Source organism: Gracilinanus agilis, chromosome 5 (genome assembly GCF_016433145.1).
Source record: "Gracilinanus agilis isolate LMUSP501 chromosome 5, AgileGrace, whole genome shotgun sequence".
Taxonomy (NCBI): domain Eukaryota; kingdom Metazoa; phylum Chordata; class Mammalia; order Didelphimorphia; family Didelphidae; genus Gracilinanus; species Gracilinanus agilis.
The window spans coordinates 18,427,979-18,450,854 of NC_058134.1; the positions used below are offsets into that span (position 1 = coordinate 18,427,979).

The 22,876-nt window shown below is 45.2% G+C and overlaps 1 protein-coding gene across 1 annotated transcript in view; it reads right to left on the reverse strand.

The window, feature by feature from the left end:
• JAZF1 (JAZF zinc finger 1) overlaps positions 1 to 22,119 on the reverse strand; it is a 33,292-nt gene extending 11,173 nt beyond the window's left edge. Inside the window, exon 1 of the mRNA XM_044677483.1 lies at positions 21,927 to 22,119. Within this exon, the coding sequence (XP_044533418.1) occupies positions 21,927 to 22,119 (193 nt within the window). The remainder of the gene's footprint in view (positions 1 to 21,926) is intronic.
• Positions 22,120 to 22,876: the final 757 nt, after the last annotated feature.

The following is a 22,876-nucleotide window of genomic DNA, read 5'->3' on the forward strand; positions in this document are numbered from 1 at the left end:
TTCCTTCCTTCCTTCCTTCCTTCCTTCCTTCCTTCCTTCCTTCCTTCCTTCCTTCCTTCCTTTCTTCCTTCCTTCCTTCCTTTCCTCTTACCTTCTGTCCTATTAAAAACTCCAAGACAAAAGGTTAAGGGATAGGCAAAAAAAAAAGGGGGGGGTGGTTAAGAGACTTGACCAGGATCACATAGCTAGGAACATATATTTTAATTCTTCAAGATGATGCTTTATTTTTTTCTGGTCATCAGCATCTCCACACAATTCTACACTGCCTGCCAAATGGAATAATGATGCTCTTAAATCTGCCATCATAGGTCATTTGTAAGGAATTTGAATAAAGAACGAACTCTCCACGAATTTTGCATATGGAGGCTGCTTAGAACTGGGGGTAAACAACAGGAGGCATGGAGCCTAGTGCTTGTGACATCAGGAACTAGCGACCTAACATCCACCGGGGCAGCTGGGTAGCTCAGTGGATGGAGAGCCAGGCCTAGAGACGGGGAGTCCTGGGTTCAAATTTGGCCTCAGACACTTCCCAGCTGTGTGACCCTGGGCAAGTCACTTGACCTCCATTGCCTACCCTTACCACTCTTCCACCTAAGTCAATACACAGAAGTTAAGGGTTTAAAAAAAAGTTTAACATCCATCTCTCAAGAAAACAATTTAGGATGTACTTTTCCGTTTAATCTGCACTGTTACTATTCTTTCCGTTGCTTTCTTAATTTGGGGCAGTCAATAAAACAATAAACCAAGCCCTGATTTGTGTGGCATTGGATGATTTCTCAGGAGAAAAGGCTCATACTAAAAATTTAACAAGCAGCTCTGAGGAGGTGATGCAAGAGGGTTCCTGAGCCCTGTGGGCTGAATGCTTTCAACGCCCGAGTGTCAGGGCTGACCACAGACACCTGCAGGCAGCACAGCCAAAAGGGCCCTTTTGACGCGTCCCTCTCTATACATCTATGATCCAAATGGTTTTTTTCTCAAATCTGGACAAGCCTCGTTTATGAAGTCTGTAACTCAGGAAAAACCACAATGTGCCTGGAGATGGCTGAAAGCAGGCGGCGGCACCGAGACAAACGTCGTCGTGAACTAGATGAGAGACAATTAGGCGTGGTGAGTAAATCGCGTTTAACGGGGCATCCAGAGCACCTGCCTCTCCCCAGCTAGAGCCCATCCCACGAGAAGGGAAGCCAAGCGTGTGCAGAGGAAACACGCTGCTTCGGTGGGGAGGAGGGTCTCTGGAGACTCGCCCAGATCCAGGGATTTCCCATCAGAGCTCTTGGGCCCTGCGGAGCCCTCATCCAACATGGCGCCTCATGGAGACAAATAAGGGCGTGGCGGCCTCCCAACACCAGGGAGGTTGTTTCATGGAGCTTCGCTTCAGGTTCTGAGAATTAATCATTGACTAAAGTATTGAAAAGGGGCCTCCTGAGTCCCCGAATCTAAAGAGAAGTGAAGGAGAGGTGGATCTCCTCCAGCACTCTCCCATTCACTCCCTTATTTAATCACTATTTATTTTTTTAGAGCCTTTACCTTCTGTCTTGGAGTCCATACCGTGTATTGGCTCCAAGGCAGAAGAGTGGTAAAGGTAGGCTATGGGGGTCAAGTGACTTGCCCAGGGTCACACAGCTGGGAAATGTCTGAGGCCGGATTTGAATCCAGGACCTCCCATCTCTAGGCCTGACTCTCAATCCACTGAGCTACCCAGTTGCCCCCCATTTGCTCCCTTATTGACACAGATGCCATCTCTTCCCAGCAGAAGGGAAGCCTCTTGAGAGCGAGGTCTCTCTCATACTTTGTTCTCATATTTCTAGCATCCAGTGCAGTAATTGGCATACACGAGGTGCTTAATTATTGCGTATAGAATTGAGTTGAATTTTTAAGAACTCGGAGCTTAGAATTTATCACTGAGTCAAATGTTGAGGGCTAAGACACCATCTTAGGAATCTGCAGTCAAGAAAATAAGGCTTCCTTTTAGTCAGCATTGAGGGTTTCTAATTCAGGAGCTCTCTGTGCCTTAACAAAGGGCGATATCTTCGGGGCACGCTTTAAAACAAGGACGGGGCAGACCGTTACCGTGAATGGCAACCACAGGCTCCTGGAGAACACTTCGGGTCCTGCATCTCCACGCACGAGGCACCGCAGAGGCCATTTATCCAAGGCCTTCATTTTACAGATGACCTGAAGCTAACGGAGGTGACACAGAGATTGGCAAACACCAGAGGCAGGATTTGAACCCGGGTTCTGATGGCGGAGCCAATTATCTTTCCACTGAGGCATCTACCTCGGTTCTGAAGGTTCCTAACTCGCTTTCACCCTCCCCAAATGCCATGTCATAGACAGGAAAAGAGGAGAAAAAATGACTTCCAAAATAGATCGAAAGTTTGAAAACGCCCTCCTAGGTCCAATTTGCTGCCAGGACAGTCTTGGCCTTTGGGGAGAGAAGCCGAGAGATCTTGTTTGTCCCAAATCTTCAAGTGAACATTAACTTTAATGTGCAGCTCCTTGGATTCGATGGGCCTGATTTCTGGACTAAACACTAAAGAAAAAACAACAAACGATCCTTACTTTCTGTCTTAGATTCGATACCGTGTTTTGGTCCTAAAGCAGAATAACGGGGAGGGCTCGGCAATGGGAGAGAAGGGGGGGGTCACACAACCAGCAAGTGCCTGAAGCCACATTTGAACCCAAGACCCTCCCTCTCCAGATCTGCCTCTCTCTCCGCCCAGTCACCTAGCTTCCCCCTAAATCCGTTTTTCAGTGGATCCTGGACTGAAGGACTAAGGAACAGCGTCAAAGGACCCAAATCCGGACTCCCTGCCTCGCCTTGGCCCCAGCCTTCCCCCTCTTTTCCGCCCATTACGTTAGGCTTCCCTGCCTCGTCCTAAAGCCACGCTCTTGCTCCAGCTCTGGGCCACTCACTCATTTCCTAAAGGGATACGGCGGCGGGCGCCACGGCTGCTAACAGAAGTGCTTTTCAGCTGCCCAGGTGAGGCTGGATAGGCAGGTTCCCCCTTCGGAGGGGAAGGAGACAGACCCGGCCCAGACTGTCCTCGGCGTCACAGCAGGCCTTGGTGGCTGGGGATGGCTCGGGGTAAAACCTGCAAGCTCTTGTGATGGAGGAAGGAAACCCAGCGGGCAGCACTGCCATCACCCCAACATTTGGGGGGGCTTTTTTTGCTCGAGGGGTTCAGCAGCTGGCGATGGCTAATCACTAAGGCCGGCTCTGAGAGGCTGGCCAGCAGCTCCCCACTCTGGGAATGTCCCCAGAAGGGAGCCAAGCTGTGGCCGCTGATTGTCCTGCTGTCCCCCGACAACCGACAAGGCATGGTTGGGTTTTATAGCCGCAGAGCGCCCGTAGTCTCGGGAAGCCGCTCTGCATCCTCCTATAAATTCCCTCCCTGCCCTCCATCCCCGATTCTGTTCTCCCCCCAGAAAGGGCCCTTTAATACCCAGCAGCCTCCTGGGTAGACACAGCGCAGGGAAAACACGATAAACCCAGGAACACAAGCTCGGCTTTAAAGGTATTGCTTAGCCGGGTTCTCGAGCGCGCCGTCTAAACAAAAACAAGCTATTAACCACTTTGAGGGAAAAAAAAAATAAAAATGAAATCGTTTGGGGCTTCCTGCAATTAAGCTGCCCGTTTTACAGTGCAGTTTTATTTTTAACAGAAAAAGGTAAATAAATAAATATATAAAATCCAAACAGACCCCTGCGCCCAAGGCTGATCCCGCAAATTAACTCCGCGCTCATAAAGGCCGCAGTGCCAGCTGGAATCCTTTTCTGCTGGGAACAGAGAGCCAGGGCAGGTAGAGGGCCGAGCACAGGGCAAGGCCGACGTTTTCCACCTTCCGTCACGGGACGTTCATTGAACTCTGGCAAATGTGGAAGCGTTTCTCTCTCAGTTTAAGAAAAAAATGAAAACTAGTTGAATGGGTGAGTGTGAGCAGGTGATGGTGGTAGGGGGAGGATCCTCTGCCATACTCGCAACCCCAATGGAAAACCTTCCTCATGAACTCGCTTCTGGCTCTTCTTGCCTGAGTTCTACAGGAACTGGGGGTTAAAAATACCCATTTGTGACGCGCTGACGAGCTGGGGAGGGAGACAGGCGGCTGCTCTCTCGTTAATTCTGTTTTTTTCCCCTCCGGTGGCTCCAGCAATCTCCGGAAACAGGTTTGCGGGAAAAGATAAGCAAAAGGCTCTGCGCAAACAGGCTTTTACGAAACGGTAGTCCAGAAGCGTTTTCTATTTAAGGCTTAAATGCACTTTACGGCTGTGTAAAAAACCCAGGGCTGCTCGGGCCCAAAGTAAACATTCCAGTCTAGCAGAGAGCTCGCCTCCCGCTCGGGGAGGGGGCGCGTCCCAGGTACCCCGGGGGGCTCGGAGCGCCCGAGTCTGCCAGGAAAAAAATGGAATCCCTTCTCCCCCACACAGAGCGCCAGCCAAAGGCGGCTTCCTCGGCATTCTCAGATGATGAGAAAACCAGAGCTGCCTTCCCGAGCCTTGTCCGCTAAGAGAAGCCACTTCGGGAACCTCTACCAAAGGCAGGAAGCCTCCCTCCTCGCCCCTGCCCCATGGGAAGCCCCCTCCGCTTCAGAGGAGCCCGTATCCCTCTGTACCTGCAGCCCCCCTTGGGCGTCCCTTGGAGGGGGCCAGCCTCCTTCTGGCTCCACGTCCCAAGCATCCAGCTGGCTGAACGGAATTCCCAAGTCTGACATTTATTAGCTACGTGGCTTTGGGCAAGTCCTTTCCCCTCCTCTGCCCTTCAGTTGGGAGAAAAGTGCTTGAGAAACATGAAATGCAATTGGGACAGTGTTCAGGGCCAGACCGGCTCTTCTCAAATAGGATAGATTTCAGTCCTTTTTGACACTTGCGGGAATTGATTTCATTTATTTTTAAATTTAATTCTTTGTTACATTATATTTAAAAAAAATTTTTTTTTGTTATAGGGCTAGGCAATGGGGGTCAAGTGACTTGCCCAGGGTCACACAGCTGGAAGTGTCTGAGGCTGGATTTGAACCTAGGACCTCCCGTCTCTAGGCCTGGCTCTCAATCCACTGAGCCATCCAGCTGCCCCCTGACATTATATTTTTGTTACATTGGTTTTACAATTTTACAATCACAATTGTTACATTTTATTTTATTTCTTTGTTACATTCAAGTTGGGGAGTTATTTAATTTATTTTAAAATTCATTTGTTTATTACCTTCAAGTTGGAGGGAATTTATTTTATTTATTTAAAAATCTAGTTGTTACATCAAAGTTGGGGGATTTATTTTATTTTATTTTATTTTTTAACCCTTAACTTCTTCCTAGGTGGAAGAGTGGTAAGGGTGGGCAATGGGGGTTAAGTGACCTGGGATTTATTTTATTTTTAAATTTATTTGTTACATTAAAGTTGGAGGGAACTTATTTATTTACTTTAAAACTTATTTATTTGTTTGTTATATTAAAGTTGGGGAGTTATTTAATTTATTTTAAAACCCATTTGTTTATTACCTTCAAGTTGGAGGGAATTAATTTTATTTATTTAACAATCTAGTTGTTACATTAAAGTGGGGGGATTTATTTTATTTTTAAATTTATTTGTTACATTCAAGTTGGAGGCAACTTATTTTATTTATTTATTTTAAAACATATTTATTTGTTTGTTACATTCAAGTTGGAGGCAACTTATTTTATTTATTTATTTTAAAACTTATTTGTTTGTTACATTAAAGTTGCGGAGTTATTTATTTTAAAATTCATTTGTTTATTACCTTCAAGTTGGAGGGAATTTATTTAACAATCTAGTTGTTACATTAAAGTTGGGGGATTTATTTTATTTTTAAATTTATTTGTTAACATTCAAGTTGGAGGGAACTTATTTATTTACTTTAAAACTTATTTATTTGTTTGTTACATTAAAGTTGGGGAGTTATTTAATTTAAAAATTCATTTGTTTATTACATTCAAGTTGGAGGGAATTTATTTTATTTTATCAATTTAAAATGACATACTTTACTTGTTTGTTACATTAAAACGGAGAGGATTTATTTATTTTTAAATTTATTTGTTACATTCGAGTTGGGGGAATTTATTTATTTTAACATTTATTTGTTTATTATATTCAAGTTGGGGGAAATTTATTTTGTTTATTTAAAATTACAAAATTTATTTATTGATTACATTAAAATTGGGAGAATTAAAAAAAAAAAAAAGCACGTTTATTCCCAGTTCAGCAGAAGGACTATGCGTGAAAAGGTTGAGCTTGACTGACCTAATGGATTTATCCTCTTCTTGGAGATGAAAGCCCTTCCCAATTTGCCCTCTACCTCCCTTCTAGGTTTTTGGCTCCTGGACATGTCTGCCAGGCAGGCCCTCCTGAGGTTCTCTAAACCATCCCCCCAATACTGTTGCCAGAAATGGAAGTAGGCTCAGATCTGGGCTGGGTCTTCACCCGTTTCACATAATCCCCCACTTCCTTTAGGGCTCAAGGGCCACCCCCACCCCAAGAGGCTCAGAAACGAATCCGCATCCCCTCCATTTTCTACCTACTTCTTTCTGTTCATGTGATTTTCCCCAATAGAATATAACTTACACGAGGGCAAGGCAGCGACCTTCCCCCTTTTGCGTGCTCCGAACCTGAAGACAAAATGCCTGACGCATGCTGGACATTTCCTAACTGCTAGCTGAATGAATGAATAAAAGCAAGAATTTGACCTCCATCTCCAACCATCTCTGCAGCTGTACCAGCATCCATTAGGAGCAGGAAAGTATGGCGGAGAAAGAATCCCTGGAGGAGGCGGGAAACCAGCGCAGAGATTTGGGAAAAATAAAACAAGAAAAAATAAGCAAAGCTTCCCCTGGCAACGGTAGCAAGTTCACAAAGCGAGGGTGAGGGATGTAGGGAGAAAGCAAGGATGGCTTCCAGCCTGTTGGCAAGCTTTGGGGAAGATGTGGCCGAGAGTCACATAGGAAGGGCAGGCACAGATGGGTCAGGGATCGATTGGCATCCCTGGAGGCATCACAGGTTCATCTGAAGGTTAAGGATGGGAGGGTGGCGGGTCAGAGCATCACTGCAAAGATACACACAGGATTGCCAAGAGGACCAGAAGCCCAGGCAGCTCTGGTCCCTCGTCTGTGTCTCCTCTGGGGAATGGCTCCCCCTTACCTTTCAGATCAAATACAAAGTTCTCTGGGGAGATCATCAATCCCTTCCTGGCTCATTGACTTAGAGAGATGCCTGGGGCCCTGGGCTTGAAGTGATTGGCCCAGGATCAAAGAGCCAGTGTATACTGAAGGAAGACTAGAACCCAGGTCTTTCTGCCTCTAAGGTCGGCTCTCTATTACACTTTATTGCTTCTAGAGATCATCATTAGGGTTAGGGATAGGGCCTGAAACTGTGATTCATTGGTGGAGGGAACTCCTGAGTGAGGAGACTCTCCAGGCTTGGAGACTTGCTTAGAGCATTGAAAGGTTGAAGGACTGGCCTACTGTCACACAGCTGGTCTGTGTCAGAAGTGAGATTTGAACTCCGGTCTTTGTGGCTTTGAGGCTGGTTCTCTTATCTGCTATGCCACACTGCCTGAAAATGTGAATGATAAAGCTAATCTGGGTTGATTTCTTCAGTTTTGGAGGTAAAGGACACAGGAAGGAGGGAAGGAAAGGAAAGGAGAGAGGAAAGATAGGAGAGAGGAAGGAAAGAGGAAGGAAGAAAGGGAGAAGGAAAGAAAGAAGGAGGGAAGGAAGAAAGGGAGGGAAGGGGGAGGTGGGAAAGATGGGAGGGAGGGATGAAAGGAGGAAGGAAAGAGGGAGGAAGAAAGGGAGAAAGAAAGAAAAAAGGAAGGACGGAAAGAAGAAAGGGAGGGAAGAAGGGAGGAAGGAAAGATGGGAGGAAGGAATGGAAGGAGGAAGGAAGGGAGAGAAGGAAGGAAGGAAGGACAGATAGGTTTATCTGCATCTAGAAGATGGAAAACCCATTTGACTGGATTGCCGGCTGAGCATCCTTCAGAGCTGACATTAAGTTTGTGATACAAAGAAGCTTTCCTCATGTCTCTCCTCGCCCCTCTTCCCCTGCCATTTAAAAACTCTCCTGAAAATAGATGTTTATCATGATGAACTCCACAAGTGCCATTTCCATACACAAAGATTGTATATGGACGCAGGAACCCATTTCGCCCGGCTGCCTCGTTCTTTCCCTCTTCTGATCGCTTCTTTTCACTGTACTCTTTCCAGCCGCCCCACCAGACTATAACCTCCTCAAGGCCAGGGCATGCGGAGGACGGTGGCCTGTCTCGGCCTGATGGTCCCAGTGCTAAGGATGGAGGCTTTGGGCTGATTTTCGTCAAGCCGCCCTCCCTCGATCTTGGCACCGATGGAGCTGATTCCCCAGGAGCTCCTGGCCCGCCGGGCTGCCATATTTGAGCTCCGTTATGGCTGCGGAGGGGGCTTTTCGCAGTGTGCTCTGAGCCGAGCGTAGCCCAGGCCCAGTTCTGTGCATACGTGGATGTTGCAGACGCCCCTGGCTTTGCACACAAGGCACCCTCGTCTTAGGGCTGCAGACGTCCCTCCGCAGCCACCGAGCCCCATCTAGAATGCGCCCAACAAGGCCTCGTCCACACTCTACTTGAGGAACTCCAGTGGAGAACCCGCCACGGCCTACCCCCGAGGACCTTCGGGCAGGCCAGTTCGAGTCTCCTGACTCTGAGTGTTCATTTACTTCTGGGCAACCCAGGAAAAACGATCTTCATTATGGCGAGCTTTTCCGGAAGAAACAAGCCGAACTCTACCCAACACCCCCAAAATCCCAGAATGGGGGGTCAGAAACGGGGAGGTTTGGACCAGTATTCAGCTCGTTTCTCATGCCATCCCCAACCCTTCCTCATCCATGAAGGACGCTGGGTTTTGGATGATGGAATTATCTTCTGGGCTTTCGGGGATGACAGTCCTTTAGGAGGGTAAAGAAGTCCAGTGGTTAGAGCTCAGGATGGCCCCGCTTCTGTTAGGCAGGGCCTGGTGCTGGGCTGTCTGGAAGCTGGGGCACCGCGAGACGGGGACTGCCTTGTGCCGGAGCCTCGTCCAGCCTGAACTTTGATTCTATGGGAGAACCTGCTTTGTTTCCCAACATTCAGAATTTTAGTCCTTTTGGGTTAACGAAGCCTCTTTTCCCATCACCTGGAAAGGCCTGTTATCTCGGGTCCCCACGAGGGGCAGGGCTGGGTGTGTGTGTGTGTGTGGGGGAGGGATTGGGGGGGGGCAGCGGCTTTTCTCTCATTTTAGGACTTTATTTGGGTCTGATGTTGTTTCGAAAAATGTTTTATTTAAAACAGACCCTTCCTCTGGGATCCAGGACTGATGTGGGGCCAGGGAGGGGCCGCCCTGCGCAACCTTTCCTGGGAGGGGCCGCGGGACAGCTGAGAAGTGCCTGGTGACTTGTTCTAGAAGAATCCGGGCCCGAGGGCTACGGCGGCAAGGCTTGGGGAGCCCCTTGTAGCAGGATCCCGGATCATCTCCTGAAGGCCCCTAGGAGGCCCCAGCCATTATTAACCCCTTTTACAGGGAATGGAACGGAGGAAAAGGGACCCTCCCAGGGCTAGTCTGGGCCACAGGCACGATTCGGAACCCCGGCCGGCTAGCGCTAACCCTGGTGCTTTTCTGCGTCATTTATGGGAAGAGGCTTTCAGCTGGCAAACCTGCCAGCCGTGGGGATGGCTCTGTGCTATCAGATGCCAACGGCCGCTTCTCCGAGGGTGGAAAGAGCCTCAGCCCCAGCCCTTGGACCCTGCACCTCCGCTGCCTCTTGGTGATTAATATAGCAAAGCTGCCAAGCTTTCCCCTGGAGCAGCCGGCAGCGCCTTGGGATCATTCCACTGTTCCCCCGGGCGCACATGGAAAAGCCATTAGAACCCGCCCGCGGCGGGGGGACCTACCAAGATGAAAGGACTTCTCGGATTTTAATACGCCAGGATTCAGACAGGGAAAAAGGGCCCTGGGTTTGAAACCCGCACCGAGGGCTCCCACTTGCTCCAAATGGTTAATGTCTTAACTCTCAGATGTCTCCTGGCCCGAGGGGTGTTTTATTAAGAAAAAAACATTACAGAACCTGCATTGCTCCTCCGTGGGCGAACAATATATTTCCCCCTGCCAGAGGCAGGGCTTCTGCTGTGTTTGCTTCCAAAGGAAAATTCCTGTGAAGTGTGTCCTGATGGGTGTCTGGCAAATGAGCAAGTCTTGGGCTGCAGCTGAAAATGACCACATTTCTGTCTCTGTCTCTGTCTCTCTCTCTGTTTTCTCTCCCTTTCTCGCTTCTCTTTTTTGTCTCATCTCTCTCCCTTTCTTTCCTTTTCAATTCTCTCTTCCCCTTTTTCTCTCCCTTTCTCTCNCCTCTTTCCTTTTCTTTCCTTTTCAATTCTCTTCCCCTTTCTTTTCTTTCTCCCTTTCTCTTCTCTTGTCTCTTTGTCCCTTCCTTTCTTCCTCCTCCTCTTCCCCTCTCTTTCTCCTTTAAGTCCTGAACTTAAAAAAAAAAAAAAAAAGAGCCTACTTCTCATCGTGAAAAACGCCCCGTTCCCCCATTTCATCCCCTGACTCTTCTGGATACTCTTCTGGCCAGGCCTGGACCCTGGTGGGAGCCGAGGCTCACCCCCACCGGCCAGGATTCCTAGCACCAGGTGAAATATGGCTCTGTAGGAAAGGCCTCTGAGATTGCTAAGGGGAATTCTAAACAGGGGCCATATTATTTTGCTTGAGCTTGCCCAAAGAATGCAGTCACCCAGCAGAGATGAAATTTGGTTTATTACTGTAGGTAAACAGCTAATTACTCCATTCCTGAAAGTCTGCAAGAAAAACTGAATCAGGTTTCTCAGACTTGGCCTTGAATGTGCTTTTTTATTCGAAGGGAAATTATTTCCACTTTGCTGCTCCTCCTGCTCTTAAGTCAAGGGATAAGCAGCTTATTAAATAGGTGCCTCCGGTTGTATGGGATTTCTGGCACTTTGGAGGCTCTGCCCAACATGGCCCGACCATTTAAAGCTTTCCTCCCTCCTGCCTGTTTTTGTCCAGTGGTCCCCTATGTGTCAAATGCACTCCTTCCTCTTGTTGTGGGTCAGTCGTGTCTGACTCTGTGAGCCCATTTTGGGGGGTTTTCTTGCCCTACACACTGGAGTGGTTTGCCATTTCCTTGTCCAGCTTATTTTATGGATGAGGGAACTGAGGCAAACAGTGTTAAGTGACTTGCCCAGGGTCACACAGCAACTAAGTCTCTGAGGTCAAATTTGAATCTAGATCTTCCTGATTCCAGGCCAGGTATTCTATTCACTGAACTAGCCAACTGCGGTATTCTATTCACTGAACTAGCCAACTGCCTGCTTGCTCCTTCTTCACTTTAATCTTTTTTTTTTTTAATTTTTAAACCCTTAACTTCTGTGTATTGGCTCTTTGGTGGAAGAGTGCTAAGGGTGGGCAATGGGGGTCAAGTGACTTGCCCAGGGTCACACAGCTGGGAAGTGTCTGAGGCCGGATTTGAACCCAGGACCTCCCATCTCTAGGCCTGGCTCTCAATCCACTGAGTTACCCAGCTGCCCCCTCTTCACTTTAATCTTAAAGAAGCCCATTGGGTTTCCTTAAACTACAGTACAGGCACCCCCTTTTATAGGAGGACTCTTTCCCTCAAGGAATTACTTGAATAGATTTTGCCTTGGTTTCCTCCAGGAGAATGTAAGCTCCCCATGAGAGCAGGGACTGTTTTCTTTTTATCCTTCTATTTTTGCTGCCCAGCACAATACCTGCCATAGAAGGCTCAGATATTCTAGGCCAGTGATGGGCAAACTTTTTAAAGAGGGGCCAAAGGAAAGGAAATGCTCCTCTGTCAGTCTGTTTCTAAGGCAACTCTTTGGAAGTTTCATGGTACTGTATTCTACTCATTGTATTTGTCAGATTAGGAATAATGTTGTGCGGCCGGATAGAACATTTCAGGGGGGCACATCTGGCCCGCAGGCCACAGTTTGCCCATCACTGGGCTAGGAGATTTGGGATCTCCTTAGCGTGGGCGACTCTTCCCTCCAGGACAGCCTATCCCAGAGGCCCCTGTTCTCTGTCCTCCCCCGAGTTTGCCACAAGAGGTCCACCCAGTGTGGCGAGTACGTGGCTGCTGAACTGAACCGAGTTGAACACGAGGCAGTTTGGTACAATGGAATCCGAGGACCTGGCTTCAGTAACTTATTACCTTGTGCAACTCTGAACGGGCCACCTGGTCTCTCCAGGTCTCAGTTTCCCCCTCTGTAAAATGAAGGGGTTAGACTCTCGGGCCTCTAAGGATGGGAGTCACAGGTCTTCTTGGGCAGTCTGGTAAAGCCTGGGAACCTCTTCCCAGAAGAATGGTTTGAAATACAAAAAGAGAAAACACCCGAGATTACAAAGGAAACTACGGGTTAGTGAAAACAGATGGTACTTTTTTGTCCAAGTTCACAGATTCCCTGAAATCTATCCTTGGATCTGGAACTCCTGCTCTAAACCTACGATTCTGCGAATTCTCACGAGACCGCAAAGCTACCTGGATCTTCAGGGAAAAAGAGGGGAAGGCCCAGATGTCCTCGTTTTCTACCAGAAACTTAAAGCCCCAGACCACCGCTCCTATGGCATCTGAGGGCAGCAGGTCTGGCCAGAGGCTCCCCTCTCCAGTGCTGGCTCCTCTGTCTGTCTGTCCATCTGTCTGTCTGTCTTCCTTTCCCTCTCCCTTAAAGGGTGGCTGTTGTTTTATGGGGCTCCCTCCTTGTTTAAGCTCCCCCCTCCAAGGAAGCTGGGTTCTTCCCACTGTCTCTCTCCAGCAGGGAGGAAATACCAGGCACTTCCATCCTTAAACTCTGGGGTTGGGCTCCCTTGCTTTGTTCTTAAATGGACTGTTTATAGCAGAGGAAATGCTATTCCATAGTTAGAGGAGCTGATAGAGAAGGAGGAAGAGGAGGAGGAGGAGGAGGAAGAAGAGGTCGTCTGATTTTCATTTCTGACTCGGCTTGCCCAGGCTTTAATGTTGCAGCCTCTGAAAAGCCGCTTCATCGTGCCTGGCCCGTGTGTGTGGCTGTCCTCACGGAGGGCCGAGGAGCAATGATCCACGCCCTCGAAGGACCACTGGGCTGTTCCGAGAAATGAGATTGTTTTTTAGAACCAGGGAGGTTTCTGGCCATTAAGAAGGCCTTAGATGTTGGCCTACCTGCACCCAGGAACAGCTTGACCTCCCATCCAGCCCCGCGGCACACATCAGTGGAAAGATACCGAATTCTTAGGATCGGAGGCTCTTCTCGAGTCAAAACTGGCCCGAGAGAGACCCACAATCAGCGAGCATTTCTTTATTGAGTTTTTACCATGTGCTGGGCACTGAGCCGAGCTCGGGGGACACAGAGAAAGGCAAAAGCCCAGATGAGGGAACTGACACGGAATAACTTGTACATCACACAGCTGGCAAGTAGCAGACCTAGAATCCAGGGCTGCTCTTCTGATCCACCACCACAACTTGAAGTCCCTTTTGGTGTTCACCACAGGCTGGGAACACTCAGCTTTGTTCCCAAACCTCACAAGACATAAAAAATCAAATTTCTATCATGGCGTCTCTATGCCCAATAAATGCTTGTTGTTTGGAGCAGCTGGTGCATGTGTGTGTGTGTGTGTGTGTGTGTGTGTGTGTGTGTGTGTGTGTGTGTGTGTCTTTAAAGGGGAAAAAGCACAGCTTTCCAGGTTGCTGCTCCTACTTCAGTCCTCCAAAGATCCCCAATTTCACCCCTGGACACCTTCCTTAGACAGATGAACGTTTTCATAAATTTCTGTAGCCACAAGAAGAGTTGGAAGGGATGGACCTCCGGGGAATTCTCGCCCAACCCATTCCTGACAAATAATTCCTCCTCCAACGTATCCAAGCATTTCTCTGAAGCCTTCAAGTGGGGAGAAGCCAGCTCCTTCCTGAGAGAGCCCAGAAGAATTTCCGACCTTGAGACCTCTGAGCCAATGGCCAGGCCCCCGCCTCTCATATCAGAACTATACTTTCCCAGCCACTCCCTGCCTGGACAGTCCTATTTAGAATAAGAAGATAATTTGTGGAAAGAGAACTAGATCTGGAGCTGGTTTTGTCACTTACTACCTATAGGACTTTGGGTCAGTTATTTCACTTCCTTGAGCCTCAGTTTCCCCAGTTGTAAAATGAGGGGCTTGTGACCCCTAAAGTCTATCCCAGCTCTCAATCCAGAATTCACTAGAATATGAGTTGCTTGAGAGTAGAGATTGCTTCATAAATTGTATTTGAATCCCTAGTGTGGGGCATAGAGCAGGTATGCTGAATAAATATTTGTTGGGTGACTGATGGATCCTTTGGGCTCCGTCACCCCACGTTCTGGCCAGTAGCTACCCAAGCCGTTCCACGAACATGACATGCCATCTTGCACTCCAAGTCAGTTGAGTTGATTTAGGGAGGCAGGGCCTGGGATAATGGGTGCATAGCTGGGTGCTGCTGGCACGGATGGGGGCTGGCATTTCCTGCCCTTCTCTGCTGCGGTCTTTGAGCCTCCCCAATTTTGGGGGTTTTCACACACACACACACACACACATTTTTGGGCCCCTCAGACTTTTCCCTTTCCCAAGTTAAAGGAGAATGCAAATTTCAGATCTTTGGGCCAATATTGACGGGGTTCTAAATAACTCATTTCTGCCTGGGATACATACGGGCAAAAGCTACCCTTTGAGGGTTCCTGAGAAGAAGCAGAGCAAGCACTCCCCTTGGAGCCATTAATTAGCCAACACCACTTGTAAGGCACCTTCTGGCTGCCATCGTTGGCGGATGCCAGCGCACAGACAGAAAATAAACAAATAAAAGCAACACTGGCCCCTGCTAATAAGCTCCAGCAAGCTGGCGAAACAGTCTGCTAAGCAGAACAGGGCTCAGAGAAGATGGAAAGGTGTTTTCACAGCTCTCTCCTAAACTAGAATAGGGGTCCAAAGCAAGAAATACTAAATGACAAAGAGACTAGAGCTTCTCATACTCTAATATGTCCTAGTTTCATGGTGGTGGTGCTGGTGGGTGCCAAGAAGCAGGTAAAGCACAAAGGGCAGGAGGGATGGAAATATCCCTAAAAATAATCATAATGAAAATGATGATAATATCTCAAGACTTCCTAGCTGCGTGACCCTGGGCAAGTCACTTAACCCCCACTACCTAGCCCTTACCACTCTTCTGCGATGGAACCAGGAAGACAAAGGTTTAAAAAAAAATATCTCCAGGGTTTTCATACTTTGAACAATTACGTCCTAAGGAAAAGCAATAGTACTACTCCAATTGCATCTGTATTTATTATCTGTGTCTCACAATGAGTATTTGTTCAAAATCTTACTTTTTAATTTTCTTGGATGATAATTTATCACTTTACTATCCTGTTGACTGAACGTCTTGCATGGGGATAACCATCTCCCCAACTAGACTGTATGTTTGTTTTCAAATTTATTTATTTATTTATTGGATATTTTCCCGTGGTTACATGATTCAAGGTTTCTCTCTCCCCTCTTCCAGAGCTAACAAGCAATACTACTGGGTTATACATGTATGATTACTCAAAACCCATTCCATATTATTCATATTTGTAACATATAATTCATATTCATGTTTTTTTGAAGGAAGTAACCCTGCCTTAAGACTTTCACAAAGTGCCGTGATACCTAAAACAATCCTCCATGAATAAATACTTGAATGACAGGCTAAGGACACTTAAAAAATCTCAGGGAATATCTACTTAGAAAGGTTAATTTACTTTAAAAATGTTAATTTTTATTGGCATATTTTGTTTTGACATAAGTTTCATTTATAACGAAAGGCTCCTCTCTTCCATTCCCCCCTGTTAAGTGTCTCTCATAACAAGGATTTTAAAAAGAAAAGAATAAACAGTTCAATGAAACAAACTCGCAGAGCAACTAAGCCTGCCAGCTTATGCTTTTCCTCTGATGTCTTTATAGTAAAATTTTTAATGTTATGGTTACAAATCCACTCAGACTATATTGTGAAGTGTGGTGTGAGACTTTGGTCTAAGCCTAATTTCTGCCAGATTGCCTTCCAGTTTCCCCAGCAGTTTCTGGGAGTACTTTCCTAAGTAATTATGGCTTCCAATTTACTGAAAACTTAATTATATTGAATTCCATTGTTTCTCAATCACCATTGTCTAGTCTGTTCCATTCATCTTACTCTCCTTATTTTTAACCAGTACCAGATGGTTTTGTTGACAGCTGTTTACAACATAGTTTGAGGTTTAGAAGGGCTTATTTTCCCTTTCCTCTTTTCATCAATTAATCTTGCTCTTTTACTTTTCCAAAAGAATTTTGTTTTTATTGTATTAATTGTATTGTATTATATTGTATTGTTCCGTAAAGCAATTCTTGGCTCATTTGATTGGTATAGCCTAAAAAATGAAAATGAACTTTATTGTTATACCTCATATCTTTATAAATTGTATAGTATTATTTTGGTACAGCCTAGCCTTTAGTACTGAATATTCCTCCTGCTATTTAGGCTGTTCTTTATTTCTTTGCAAGGGGACACTTTGTAATTGAGTCTAGGACAATCCCCAGATACTTTAGACATTTTGTAGCTTTTGGAATGAGATTTCTCTCTTTTATTGCCTCTTGGATTTACCATCAATATAGAGAAATGCTATTGATTTTAAAGGGTTTATTTTATAGCCAAGGAATTTTGCTAAAGTTGTTAATTGTCTCAATTAATATCTTTGATGATTCTCTAGGATTTTCCAAGTAAATGGTTAAATCATGTCATGAGCAAAGAGGGATAATTTTGTCTCCTCTTTTCTTATATTCGTGCTTTCAATTTCTTTCTCTTATCTTCTACTGCAAACATTTCTAGGACTTTATCAAGAATTAGTGGGGAGAGTTAGGTAGCCTTGCTTTGCTCCCCTATTTTTTTGGTAAAAATTCTAGTTTATCTCCATTGCAAATGATGTTTGTTTTTGGTTTTAGATACTTTTTATGACATTAAAAAAAGTCATCCTTCTATACCTCTCCTCTGCAGGGGTTTTAGCTTAAACGGATGCTGTACTTTATCAAAGGCTTTTTCTACATCTCTTGAGATGCTTATATAGTTTACAAAAATTTTTTTTTGTTTTTAATATGATTAATCATGGTGACTGTTTTCCTAATATCGAATCATTCTAATATCCCTGATTTAAATCCAACTTGGTCAAAAGCAATGATTTATTGGATGAATCACTGTATTCTGTTGACAGGATTTTATTTAAAAATTTAAAATCCATAATTCATTAATGATACTAATTTATAGTTCTCCTATAAACCTTATATATATATATATATTAGGTATTAGGACTGCATGGGTCTCATAAAATGAATTTGATAGGGAACTTTATTTCTCAATTTTAGAGAATAATTTAAAAAGGAAATAAATATCTATTATAGCACCTACTATGTGCTAAGCACTTTATACCACTATTATCTCATTTGATCCTCTGGACAACTCACAAGGTAGATACTGTTATTACCCTCCTTTTACAAGTAAGGAAACTGAGGCATAAGTGACTTGCCCAGAATCATACAGCCAGTAAGTAACTGCAACTACATTATGAACTCAGGCTTTCCTGACTGGGGGGTAAGGGCTCTCGCCACTGAACCACCTCTTTGAAAGACTTGATGGAATTCTCCTGTGAATCCAATGGGATTAGGAGCTTTTTCTTGAGTAGTTCCTTGATGGTCAATTCTATCCTCTTTTTTGTGATGGTGTTATTGATATTAGATGTTGACTAGGTCTTTTTTAATTTGGATATTTATATTTTTGAAGGTATTGCTTTATTTCATTTGTGTTCTCAGTTTTGTTAGCAGACAGTTGGCTAGAAGAGGTTCTGATTATTCTTTTTATTTCTTTTAGATTTGCTGGGATTTCATCTTGCCCATTTCTATTTTGTTGACTTTATTTTTGCACTCTTTTTATAAATCAGATTTGGCTAAAGGTTTATCAATTTTATTTGTCGTTTCAAAGAACCAGCTTTTAGTTTTATTTTTTAGCTTCTAATTTATCCATTTCTTCTCTAATTTCTGGTATCTCCTCTTGTATGCTTGTTTTAGATTTATTAATTTGTTGGCTTTCTAATTAAAAAATACATATTCGGGGGGGGGCAGCTGGGTAGCTCAGTGGATGGAGAGCCAGGCCTAGAGACGGGAGGTCCTAGGTTCAAATCTGGCCTCAGATACTTCCCAGTTGTGTGACCCTGGGCAAGTCACTTGACCCCCGTTGCCTACCCTTACCAATCTTCTGCCTTGGAGCCAATACACAGTATTGACTCCAAGGTAAGGGTTTAAAAAAAATACATATTCAGTTCATGAATCCTCTCTTTTTCTCTTTAGTTGTCGGATGTGATTTACACAATTTTATGCGCCCAAAGTTACCTGCCTATGCAGAGAGGAAGGAGGTACATTTTCCCAACTCCTTAGACACACTAGTATTGCAAATGGATCAGAGATTTCTTGACTTCGGCCTCAGTTACCCATCAATATAATGAAGAAACTTTCCCAGATGATTTTAAAAAGAAATTAAAGCTTTACCTTCCATCTTAGAATCAATACTCGGGTTCCAAGGCTGAAAGCGGGTAAGGGCCAGGCAATGAGGGCGAAGCGACTTGCCCAGCTCCAAAGGGACGGGTGCATGGTGGATTAGGCCTTTTCAAAAATAAAATGTATTCTTTTCTTTATATGAACCTGACGAGCACCAACAAAGGATAGACAGAAAAAAGAGGACCGTACATGAAACTACAAATCTGATTCGGTCCCCCTCAAAGAAGCAGATAATAAAATGACCACATGAGCTTCAAAAACTCAAGAGGAAGCAGGATTCCTCTTCAATCACTGCCCCACAACCAACAAAAAACGTATCTAATCACATGGAAAGCATGGCAAAACCGTGCTTTTGTTGTGGGTGGGGGCAGTGCCGCCTCTGTTATTATCCCCCCCGTATTATGAAACAGGAATACAAAACCAATACAGAGCACTATAGACGGTGGTGCCAATGTGTTCGGCGTGTGCACTTGGGTGCGTGTGAGAAACAGAAGGATTTTGGGGAAACGGACTTCAGCCATTATCCAGACATTTAAGCTCCATCCAGAAGCCCATTAAGAGGACCAAACCCTATTCCAGGAATTTATGACTCACGAGCATCGACCAGCCTGAAATCTTTTACTCTAAGCATTTCCCTTTTCTCCCCGCTTTCCCTGCAGGCTGCTGGGCCATCTCTAGTCTTTTCAAAATGGCGCCAGTGTCCGTCTCTCAGATTCTTCCCTTCTTTTCCCTTCGTCAGTTCTGCTCTCTGTGTTTTAGCTTGGGCCTTCTCCTAGTTCTCTTGTCCTCAGGATGAACTTACTTGACTCCCCCCTCCCTTCCCGCCTTGAAAATAGTCTTTCATTTAAAGAAATGTCCAAGCATGGCAGCCATGACTATTTCCATTTCAAAAGGATGGAAACAGAGGATTTAAGTGAGGGACTATGGCATGGGAGAGACAGAGAGCTAGACTTGCACTCAGAAACACCTGATTCAAGTTCCATCTTGGGCCCAGGCTGGCTCTGTGACCGTTGGCAAATCATGTACCTCCCAGGGCCCTGGCCGCCTCCTGAAGACTTTCCTTTGGAGAGAAGGTGCTGATTTGCATTGGGAGTGCAATTCCTTGCTGGAGGTGTCTTATACTAATGAAATCACAGGTCCAGTAAAAAAAAATAGAGAGGATTTAAAATGAAACATGAATCTGTCTTATGTACTGCTTGGCTTTTAAAGAAAAGTATATGTTAAATTTAATATTGTGGAATCAATATTACCACACCTGTCCACATAACATCCCATTAACTTCTTCCTTCTTCCTCATCTTTTTTTTTTCTTCCTCTTGTTCATCATGATCTTCTCCTCTACCATCAATTCCTCCTCCTTCTACTTCTTGCTCTTCCTCTTCTTCCTCCTTCTCCTCTTCCTTTTCCTCCTCCTCCTTCTATTTCTTTTTTTCACCTCCCATTTCTTCTCTTCCTTTTCCTTTCTTCTATTTCTTTTTCTCCCTTCTCCTTCTCCTTCTCCTATTCCTTCTCCTTTTTCTTCTTCTATTTCTCCTCCTTCTCCTCCTCTTTCTTCTTCTTCCCCTCCTCCTCCTTCTCTTCCTTTTCCTCCTCCTCCTCCTTATTCAGAATCACAGAGATGGCAGCAGGCGGCTGAGCTGGGATTCTAACCTACATCCTTTAACCTCTTCCCCCTGCAAAATGGATCTTTAGAACTAGATTTCAGCCTTTAGCTAAAGCAACAAAGGAAGGTGTTACACATTCGAGTTGGTTCCTAAAAATGCCGGAAGGTTTATAATTCTCTGCATCTATAACCTGAAGAAAGCTGAAGCTCCCTGTTAGTCAGTGCCCAGGGGTGGAAGGGGGCTGGCGAGGGATGAGAGAATGAGAAAACTGGCTGGACGGTCCACCAGCATCACCTTTAGTCTAGGAGCACTCATGATACCATATGGAGGGAGCATGAGCTTAAAGATGGCGACGTGAAAAGAGCCGGTACCACCACAGCAATCTCCCTGGACCAGGCAGAACTCAAAAGGCACCAGAAATAAGTGAATCACAAAAGGAATGTCTTCTCCTTCCCACACGTAGGGATACGGCCAAAGAGACGTCTCGGTGCCTGATACAGGACTCAGCGGACCATCTCTGTGCCTTTGTTCTAGCTCAGCCTCCTGCCTGGAATGCTGCCCCCCCTCTTGGCTGGAGTACCAGCTTCTGCTCTAAGTCTTTCCTTTGCCCCCAGGCGGTACCCTGCCTCCCTCCCTAGTTAACTTGTATTTAATTACTTATTCTCTTTACACGAATTCCGCGAAGTATAATATATAGTATGTAATATATAATATAATACATAAGCTATAAGATATAATGCTGTAATATCTCATTGAGTTCACTGAGGATGGAGATCACTGCGTTCTTTGTATTTTATCCTAACCTTCGTCCAGCACGATACCTGGTCTATGGCAGGTGCTTAATAAATACTTACAGCTTGATTGACTGATGGATCGAAGATAACCTGATATCTCAGGCCGGCACTGGATGCCAAATCAGTCAGTTAAATAATCTCAGTGAAGAAACTCGGGCCTGGGCTTGTTAGTAAATTGTGCCTAGACATGGTTTCTGTTCCTTGGCCACTGATTTTTAAAAAAATCTCACTTAAAATCTTAACGAAATCATGACTTTTCAAATCAAGATGCAACTTTGTAATGAAGTAGATGGAGGACCAGGTCTAGAGTCAGGAATATCCGAGTTCAAATCCAGCTTTGCACACTAGCAAGGAACTTACACGCTTCCTGCCTCCGTTTCTTCATCTGTAAAATGAGGATACTAATAGCACCTACCTCGTAGGTAGGCATGAGGATCAAACGAGAGAATAATTGTAAAGCACCATATGTAATGCTAATTATTATCAGTGGGCAGCTAGGGGCAGACAACTCCAAAAGAGAAAAATGTCACCCATCCTTTGTTGTTGGTTTTTTTTTTTTTTTAGGAAAAAGTAAAAGTCCATTTCCCCAATCTGAAGGCCAAGAAGAAAGGAGGTTAACCCTTCCTCTCCATACAAGAGCTGGTTGTAAATTCAAGAACCAAAATATCTAATGCCGATTTAGTCTTATATTATACTTTTGCCAATGTCCCGTGTCCCTGTTGTATTCTCCCAATTTACTCTGAGCTCCTTGAGGACAGATCTAGAATAATGCTTATTTTTGTACTTTAAGTACTAAGAAGAGGACCTTGAAATCAGGAGACAATGAAAACATTTGCTGGATTTAATGCAGTGAAATGGGTACTGCATGAACTGATAGAGAAATGCTTCCTTAGAGAGAGACAACATGAAACTAGCATATCCTCTCTTTCAACATGGCGGCATCCAAGTGGACTTACCTGTTGGTGTGCTGCTGCGAAAGGAAGAGGAGGGGGTGATGGGAGGGGTGACAGGGGGAGTAAGGCTTCCACTGCTATGGCGAGGCGGAGTGGACACATTCCCTCGAGACACTGAGCTGGACAAGGTCAAGGAGAGTTTGGGCTGAATTTTCTTCTTCAAAGATTCTTGTTCCCGGCGAGCTGCATCCGTCATAAATCTGAAATGGCAACAGAAGGTGGGGAGGGGAGAGATGAGATGGGAACTGAGTCACTGAGGTTCGGGGAATCATCAGATGTGTTTTTTGCAAAGCAAATGCATTAATAATGTCCCAAACTGAGCTTGACAAATGTCAACGGAAAAGTATTCATTATTAGGGTGAGACTCCTTGCCTCAAATGGTTGCAGGGGTTCTTTGCTGCCAAAAAGAAAGGTTCTAGCCAAATGCACCAAAAACCAACTCAACTCAGCGATGAAAACAATCCTGAACACAAAAACCCGCTCCTCCAGGGATTTTTATAGACAATTCCCAAGAAAGACAACCCTGAAGGTTACCATTCCAGAATTGTGAGGTAGGTTTGTCTGAGTGTTCCCATTCTCCCTCACAGATTCGAAGTATGTGGTGGGATAGTGTGACCCAGGTTTATGGATAGATATTTATTATTCCTAGATTTGCCTTGTTGCTATTCTCTGAAAGTCTACCTATTTATTGTCTTACTGCTAAGGAAAAGGATAGATTTAATATCTAAATATGTTCTAGATGAGCAGCTGAGTTTGTATAAATAGAAGCACACTGGGAGGGGCTCGAGAAAATAAATGATGGATAGAAGGAGTGGATTTCCTCCCCAAATTGAGTTAAGAGAATGTGAGTGTCACTGCAAACCTGCCAGTTTGAGGCAAATTAGAGAGTAAAAAAGGATCTGAATGTGTGAGGAGCTCCATACTGGAAGCACAGGCTTAACGACTTCCTCAGA